Here is an 8,994-nt window from a genome sequence, read left to right as displayed (position 1 = left end):
AGAATATGACTTTGACATTATATATGACCTAGGCAAGGAAATCCAATGGTGGATTCACTCTACCAAAACTCTTTTTTAAGTATCATATATATACCCAACCCTATTATTGAATGGATCAAGGAAGCTTCATTATCCCAACAATCGAAGGTAATTTACCCTTGTTCAACCTGGGGAATCAAAGAATATACCACCAATGTAACTCTTCGCATATGATGGACATTGTTTCTATTATAGAGATAAATTATGAGTACCAAAGGCTGCTAACCTAAGTAAGTCTATCTTGGTAGAAGTCCAAATAGTCCCACTTCAAGACACCCTAGGTATGCAAAGACCCTCAATGTTGTGTGCAAAAACTTCTATCAAATTGTGGATGTTCTACGCTATGTTCTTCAATGCTTGATATGCGAAAAGATTAAGCTAGAGAGAATTAAACTCCTTGATAAACTTCAAATTCTTGATATTTTTTGAAATGAAGTGGGAGTGCATAAGTATGGACTTTGTCATTGGATTACCTATGATCCAAGGAGGATATTATTCACTTATGGTGGTTGTGGGCCTACTCACTAAGGTTGCACTTCTCTTTTCAGTCAAAACGACCTTTACCACGTCTAACATTGCACAAATGTTTGCTAAAGATATTTTCACATTGCATGGATTGCATAAACAAATTATAAGCAATTGGAACGTAAACTTCACCTCAAGTTTTTGGACCTCTCTCTTCAAAGTAATTGAGTAGAGTTAAACTTTAGTACTACCTACCATCTCTGATCAGATGGGCCAATAACACGGGTTAATCAAGACATTTAAGCTATTTTGAGAGCTTATTGCAATAAGGAGTTTAAGAAACGGATTCAATTGCTATCTCTAGTGAAGCTTACAAAGCTTTACACCATCAAAGCATTGGTGCGAGCCCATTTGCCCTATATGGCCAAGAATGTTCCTCTCCACATAACTTCCAGAATCCTAGTATAAGAGTTGAAGATTTCAAAAGGATGCTTGAAGAGATGAAATACCAAACTAAGGCGATCTGAAAGGACATTTAAGCAGCTCAAGATCACCAAAAGTAGTATGCCAATAGCTAGAGGTCCACAATAAGATTCAAAGGACGAAGCAAGGTCTTTTTTTACTACACCCAAAGAGGAGTAGCCTATCACTCGAGAGGTACAAGAAGCTTAGCCCACATTGCTACTATTCGTATGAGGTCAACAAGTGCATAGTTACTCAAGCTTACAAATTAAAGTTGCTATCTCGTTTCAAAGGCCATGATGTATTGCATGTGAGCTTATTGAAACTACATATTCCCAGTAATGAGCAACTCCTTAACAATGAACAAATTGTAATGCCAACATCTTGAAGATCAAACCCCATAGAATTTTGAAATCTTGAGAGAAAATCCTTCAAACTAGAATTCTTAGAAAACACTTTGTCTAGTGACAGGACTATCCCAAAGAAGGTGCAACATGAGAAGATGAAGCCACCTTAGAGAAGGACTAGCCTCACTTCTTTTCAAAATGAGAACAATCTTGAATCCCTAAGTTGGGAAGTCTATAAAATACCTGAGCTTCTTTTCAAAAAAAATTGTATCAACTCAAGACTATGTTTTTTGAGTTTGGCCACTTTTTCCTTTTCTATGTATTACATGAAAGATGGCCCCACAAAAGAGGAATAACAAAGTTCCAATACCCTGAAACTCCAACAAACACTCAATCTGTAGTGTAGGTGAAGGAAGTTGTTGATGGTCATTCTCAACATCATCATTTTTGCATCCACGCTTGTCCATGTAAGTCAAATTGTTAATTTTCTCATTATTTACATGAGTTTACCTTAGTACAGAAAGCCTAGGACATCCCAACAAAACCTAAGCAAGAGTTTTAATGGTGCCTTTATTTTCTTCAATTAAGAAAAATGTTTTTGGCAAGCCCGACGCAAGTAACGAAAAACTTATAACATTGGATATTTTATTTAGTTAAAAGATAGGGTTGTCATCGTTAGACTTTGATTGAGTAAGAATTGTTTGGGTGATGTTTGAAGGGTTGTATAAATGAAACCGTTACATAAATTAATAAAAAGAACCCCAATTGTATATGTAAAACAGTATAGTAGCAATTAGAAAACAAGGAGAATGGATGAGTGGAGTGTGGAGAGTGGGAGACTACCAAATAGAACTATGTCCATGGATAGGTGGACCCACTTAGTCGAGTAATTTTCACAAGGCTAGCTGTTGGTTAAGGATAAGTTTCCCACCATATCTAAGAGTTTGTGGATGGCGGTCGTGCTTCTGAAACATGGGAAAAAGGGTGTCATTTGTAGATCAAAGATATGTTGAAACTTTCCTCTAGTTGTAATAGAATATGAGCTCCCATCATAGCTTTTGGGTCTTCGACCTCGCTTGTGGTGCAAGACCCTTACATCGTTGTATCCTTGCTTCTCTATAATTAAGAGTAAAGTGTCATTAATGGAACCCAAGAACAAAGGAAGGCCTAACTATCAAGTCAACCCAACCTCCTAGTTGGGAACATTACATTAACTAAAAGTTTATCCAAACTCCCAAAAGACGTCATTAGTTGTTTGCTTAAAAGTTTATCCAGACTCCCAAAAGACGTCATTAGTTGTTTGCTTGCAAACTCAAACTTAAATTCCTCAAGGCCTCATCAAAAGAGTGCTCTAAAACTTTAGAATGTTGTAATGGAATTAACCTATTAAACTTGAGAGTAGCGGAGTTTAATGAGAATACTTTTAAGAAATTACTTTGTGAGCATAGGGGGTGAACATAGTTGAAGGTAACAACATAATCATAGCAATTAGTTAACTTGGCATGAACAATACTTTTGCAAGAGAGAGAATTTAGAGAACGTGACAACAGTTGAGGACCGGATTTAGGTGGAGCCGGTCCCCCCTCCAATAGGAATTTGTATTATGATTTCTCCCATTAAGAGAGACTTGTTACAATACAATCTTTGCGTTCCTTGTGACCTAGGTGATGCAATGAAGATGGAAAGCTTCATGCATCACAAACATAACATAAACTTTCAAGATAGGCTTCAACTATCCCAAGCCTCGGTTCCAAGACCTCAAACACCTTTGAAGGTGGAGAGAGCTAGCAAGGAATGAGGATAGGGAAGAGGAAGAAGAAACATTTCATAGGAGAAAGAATTAGCTCCTCACTTATCATAACTCTTCTTGCTAGCATACATAATAGCATAGTAATGAAGATGGAGAAGATGGCAAGCTTAAGCATTGAAGCATGGATTTGCACTCCATAGCCAAGAGTGTTGGTGTAGACTCTCAACCTCTACTTGCTTGGAGAAGGAGAGGGAGCTCTAGCACTTTGCACATTGCATAATGAGAGTGAGAGTATGTGTGGGAGAGTATACCCCCTAAGCAACCCCCTAGCTTGCTTTGGTCGACCCCCCCTTATAGCTCATGCTTAAAGCTCATTGGACCCCTCCAGGCCTACCCAATCATAAGCAGAAGTCATACCAAGCAACAAGGGTAGCCTTGGGACAAGTGTACTCCTTTCTCCTTTGAGAGAGAGGACTTGATAAATGCAAAATCAATTAATTAAATCTCCTAAATTATCATTGGACCCCTTGGATTGCCAACCAATAGGCTTCAGGCACACCATGAGGGCAACATGAGGAGGAACTTGACAAGTGTCCCCTTTGCTTTTTTTGTACTAGGCAGCCTTGTGTGAGTGTGTGTGTTCTCTCTCATCCCCCCACATGTAGGGCTCGCCCCCCTCCTTGTAGGGATTAGATATTTCACTTTTGACACCTCAAGACCCTCAAGCCTAGGCCCAGTTCCCACCACAAGTTTGGCCCTTAAAACACTTCAAGCTTGGACTAGGTTCTCACCTCAAGTACAGCTTAGCATCTCAAGCATGTCAAGCACCTCAAGCACCTTAGTCATCAAGCACCTCAAGCACCTTAAGGTTGGGCCGGGTTCCCACCTCAAGCTTGGGCCGGGTTCCCACCTCAAAGTCAACCTTAGCTTACCTAAGCTCAAAGTACTTTTACACTAACTATTGGAAATCTTCAATGAAGCTAACCCTAAGGTCTTATGCTCCATTGGTTAGCATTGCTCTTTGATAGACCATCTCTCATTTGGGACCCTTTACCATTGGCCCGTGCGAGATAGATCTATAAGCACATGTCTATATCTTAACCCTTGTTCATGTTTATTCTCCCACATTAAGTGATCAATTTAATATGAGAAAATCATTTGGGTTGGTTAGATATTAGATTTTATGACAAATGTTGCATGATTTTTTGATGTGGTAGTTATTAGATTTTGTAAGTGGAATTATGAAGATCCAATAGTTTACTTGAACATTTAGATGAGATAACAATGCTTGAGCAATTCTTAGCCTCTCAAAAACAAGCCATAAGTGGCCACGTATATGCATGTATCAGGAATGTGGACGCTTATTGGTCTGCTAACTCCGCATACTCCACATACTCAAGTTTTGCACCTATATAGGCAAGGCTCAAGGGGGTCCAGTATCTTGAAAAGGTGTTAAAAGGTAGCCAAGAGACATGGACAAGCTAGCCCGTATAAGCTATTTGAAGCTTGTAGTGAAGAGATATACAATTGTCTTCTTCAACTTTTTGCATAGGTAATTGAGAAGTCCACCAACTTATGGATGGTTAGTAATTATTCATAATTTTGCAAGGCCTCAAAAGATAGGCATGGACTTGACAACACAACACTAGATGATGAATCGTCCCTATCCGACTCCTATTTTTTGCCATGTCTTCGACAGAATGAATGCATAAGCGGCCAAGACATGTATCTCCTTCTCAATAGAAGATCCTTTTGAACCCATCTCCTTTGAAGGAAACATAACAACTGGAGTAGCAAGTTTTATCAAAAAAAGAGAGCTTTCATAAAGAAAGCTCGTTCCATCTAGCCATTGCACTAGCAACATACAATCTATATATATAACCATGATATGCAATCTTCTTACAAGTACACCACTCTACATCTGCTAGCCTTCCACCATGTTGGTTATCTTTTCTTTTTTTCTTTCTAATTTCAACAAGGCTACGCATGTTCTCAGAACTCTTTATTTTTGGCTTTCTAAAGCAAGCCTTAGTGAAGAAGGGAGTTTTGCAAGCATTTGCCTTTTGCACATGAAGCATGGAACGATTGAAACCTTCTTTGGCATTTTAGTTTGCAAATGAGTCCTTTCAGTTAGGAGCCACATACAGGGCCTTTACCTGTACTAAAACACCAACGCAACCTTCTTAATACTCAGGATGATCAGTACATGGTTCTTCTAATCTTCGATGTAATGCTTCTACTCTCAAGTTTTCTATGTCATGCTTTTACATTCAATTCCTCTCACATGTATTCATTTAGCTGTCAAACCACTCCTTTGTCAGGGAATTTAACTACTGCCACTAATTGCCCGGGCTTCCACTCATAATGTATTTAGTTCTTTGACCAGCCGTGTAAAATCTATTGATAGCTAAACAATTATCAAGACTCCAGGTTCATCAGAATGATGGAAAATGCCACACCACACACAAGACACCTTTAATTGACATGCAATGCAAAAGAGTGCAACTGACTCTCATGAAAGAAACATAATATAAATGACGACACACTAATGGCGCACCACATCCAGAAGTCAACAAACGGAGAAATCACCAAAACACCCACTGAAAGTATTCCATGTGTGATCTAAACAGGTTGATTTTCCAGCTTCTAAGCTTCCACAAGGCCATGTTTTGTCAAAAACCAAATTGCAGAAACTGTTGGACGTTAACAAATAACCGAGTTCTAGGTCTATCATTAAATAAAAAGTTCAATCAAGAACAGAATCAGCTGCCAAGAAACAAGGTACTAGGGAATGGGTTTTATAGGGTACACTTTCAACAATGCAGACAAGCATACCATCTTCAAAAGCAAGCTTAGGAGTGCAATTCATCATCTCTATGAAAACGGTAAACTACACTAACCTTTCGCACATCATGCTGATTCTCAACTGATAGACAATATGCTTGGGACCATTGGCAAAAACGTCTGTATGCTCACACCCCAAAAAGATAACAAGGTGAGTATAAACTTATATGGGCCTACTAATAGTAAGAAACTTTGAATAGCTTCCTATGAAGCTGAACAAAGAAACATTACAATTACAATATAAATAAAGCATTGAAGCTTCGAATGGCTTCTTGTGAAGACATTAAAGATACGAACACAGAAGAAATTAGAATAAAACACGTCAGCGTTCTCCATTCTTCTCCAAGGCCTTGTTTAGATGGCCTTTAATGTGTTTAGAAGGCTCATTAAAGGCCAAAGCACCACTGGGTGCATGACATTCAAAGCAAGACTACTCAAAAGCAAACTAAGTGTTTACTCTCGCTCATCAGTTAAACCTAATTACCATTAATTTTCTAGTAAACAGAGAATCCACTCCTCCATCAGCATGAAAACATGCTGATTAAGAGAGGTAATTAGTTGTTTAACACAACAAAACAATACCAAGTCCTACCTAGATTGTCAACTGAGATCGGTTTTAAAGCCAGAGAACCTGCCAAAGTTCAAACTACTACTACATCACTGCACAAGGAATGTGACCACCCTACCGAAACAAAATGCCCTCCAATTTTTCGACTTCCACCTGCAGATTCCTCACATACTGAGCAGCTTCACCCAAAAGAAGTGCAGCATCCATAGATTCTCCTCCTGGTATTATACTGCGAAGCAACTGAAGAGTTGCATGAATTTTGTCATTCCGAGTCTTCTTGGCGGGCCGCTTGTGAGAAAACCTTCGCGCCTGGTTCTGCCTCGGACTGTTTGTGCTGCCACTGGAGCTCTCCTCATCAGCTGAACTCAGATCAAATACTGCAAATCCCTCTTTGCCATAGCCTGAACCACTGCCCAGATGATGAATTTCACTGCCAAAGACCTTCAGTGTTGAATATGAGGAAGTAGCCGTGCTATCTGTCTCAGCTTCAACACAGGCCTTGCGCTTCTTATCCACACGTGCAGTGAATGGGTCCCCAGCGTTAGCACCGAGGGAATTAGCATCGCTCCATGTCAAATTACTTGGAGAATGGCCTTCACTGCTCACTTCATCATCAGACCACAAAAGGGCATCTAGATCTTCTGTATTCTCTTTTGAAAGACCATCTGTAACTCTATCCTGAGTTGAAACCTCTGCAACAGTAGCATATAATCCTTGGAACACATCTTTCTCTCTACCTGGTGAGAGAGTGGATTGCCAATTTGGAGGCAGCATGGCATCAATATGGGCAGAATCATCCAAACAGAGAGGACTAAATAAGATCTCTCTCAAACGCCCAGCACTTCTAGTTCTTTCGAGTAGTGTGTATTCCTTGAAATTTGTTATCTCAAGAGGGAACTGAAGCAAAGCTGAGAATTCATGTACCATAGAGGGATGAAAAATCATTCTTTTCTTGCTACCACTCTGATCAAACATAACAAACTGCCATTGACAAGTATCTGACAAATGCACCTCTAACTTGTCCAATTGGGCTTTCTCTGACTTACGGTCACAGGGCTTCAGACTATGGCAATGGACAGCATCTGAGCTGAGTTCGCCTTTGGAAAGGATAGAAGACTCCTTGATTTTCTTATGAGAATGAATACCCATCGATTCAAAAGATGGACTTTGAACCGGCGCAGAGATAGATGTAGCACCATTCAGAAGTGGAAATACATCTCGGTCAGCAGGTCTGGCGTTTATTCCACTTGTTGAATCAGAATTAAAAGCCTCCAGCACCTTTCCTAATAAGTTGGTACTACTAACAGACTCACCACATTCAGCTGGCAAAACCCAATTTTGACTACTTTCCACCATGGCATTAAGCCTTCCTGATGTGTGCATGGGCATCAATAAGGATGTGTTAACTACACGTCCAACTCAATACAGCTGAAACCATGACGAAGAAATCTTGTCAGTCTAACCAACAGAACCTTATTTTTGCAGGAAAAAAATCTTGACAGACATCAGAGTGGCGTTTTTTTGTCTTTAGAGCATACCCTAGATGGATAGATACTGGTTCTATTGGGCACTCTTGCGTTGATCAAGCCATGTATGTTCAGAATGTGAACCAAATTCAAGTAAACCAAGCCTGTTAACCTTCTTGTAGGGCTGAAACCTTTTGACTTCTTAAGATGGTTGCTGCTGCATGTCATGTATACCTCGATGAAAAGGTTCAAACGAAAGGGAAGTCCAACTCAAAGGAACTCTAATCTACGTCACAGGTTTGAGTAGTTGACGGAAATACTCTGCCTGAGAGCATAACAGGCATTGACAAATCAGAATTATTAAGCACAGACCAATAGTTGTGTGACATAAGATGTACTCCTAAGATTACCAAAAAGCATGACATAAAGGCAGCCATACCTGACAAGTGCGTGAAGGTTGAAAACCAGCTATGATCCTGAGAACCATTGTAACATGCCCACAAATCCCACCTTTGTGTTTGAGAGCACGAAATCGTATAAGGCTGGCAGCTTGGCAAATCATTACTTCGGACTTGGGGAGGGCTAAAGCTTGCTACAAAAGGTTGAAACTCAAAGACAGGCAGCTAGCTAATATACGTCACAAAGATCACAAGCACAGGAATGTAAACTGAGGCACCCATCTTTGCCTTGAAAATGGTTAAGAGATGTACAATCTGCGGGTGTTATATCAGTATGATGCAGTGCACCAAAGGTCGTTTGCCAATAAATTTGTTGAAAAGAATCCGACGCATACTGGCAAGGATGCAATCTTCAGAGTTTCTGTCCCAATACTACTGTGTACCGAGTGCAATTCTTCTATCAACAGTTGCCTAATAAAGCTTCTTGTCTGCGAATCCAAAAAACTTACAACTTATGAGCAAAATTTGGCATCACTAGGTGACTTAGCAAGCTCAAGAGGGTTTTGTTGAGCTTGAGATCTCAGAGTGAAAAAAGACGCCTTACAGCGGGACAAAACTATGCTTGCACATATATAATAGAAGAACGGGTACTTGT

General features: G+C 39.8%; 2 protein-coding genes across 2 annotated transcripts in view; both read right to left on the bottom strand.

Moving 5' to 3' along the window:
- Positions 1-6,373: 6,373 nt before the first annotated feature.
- LOC147421655 (uncharacterized) lies at positions 6,374-8,154 on the bottom strand. The gene is made up of 2 exons (XM_086502750.1): positions 8,014-8,154; positions 6,374-7,903 (listed from the first exon to the last, which is right to left on the bottom strand). The coding sequence occupies exon 2, from the start codon at positions 7,862-7,864 to the stop codon at positions 6,590-6,592; it is 1,275 nt and encodes a 424-aa protein (XP_086358876.1). The 5' UTR covers positions 7,865-7,903; positions 8,014-8,154; the 3' UTR covers positions 6,374-6,589.
- A 345-nt stretch (positions 8,155-8,499) lies between these two features.
- Positions 8,500-8,994, bottom strand: part of LOC147421654 (uncharacterized) — a 42,100-nt gene continuing 41,605 nt past the window's right edge. The window contains exon 5 of the mRNA XM_086502956.1: positions 8,500-8,827. Coding sequence (XP_086359082.1) covers positions 8,800-8,827 — 28 coding nt within the window. The 3' untranslated portion in view covers positions 8,500-8,799. The remainder of the gene's footprint in view (positions 8,828-8,994) is intronic.

This window comes from Adiantum capillus-veneris, chromosome 27 (genome assembly GCF_014529385.1).
Source record: "Adiantum capillus-veneris isolate H3 chromosome 27, ASM1452938v2, whole genome shotgun sequence".
Lineage (NCBI taxonomy): Eukaryota > Viridiplantae > Streptophyta > Polypodiopsida > Polypodiales > Pteridaceae > Adiantum > Adiantum capillus-veneris.
This window is presented reverse-complemented; position numbering and strand designations above follow the sequence as displayed.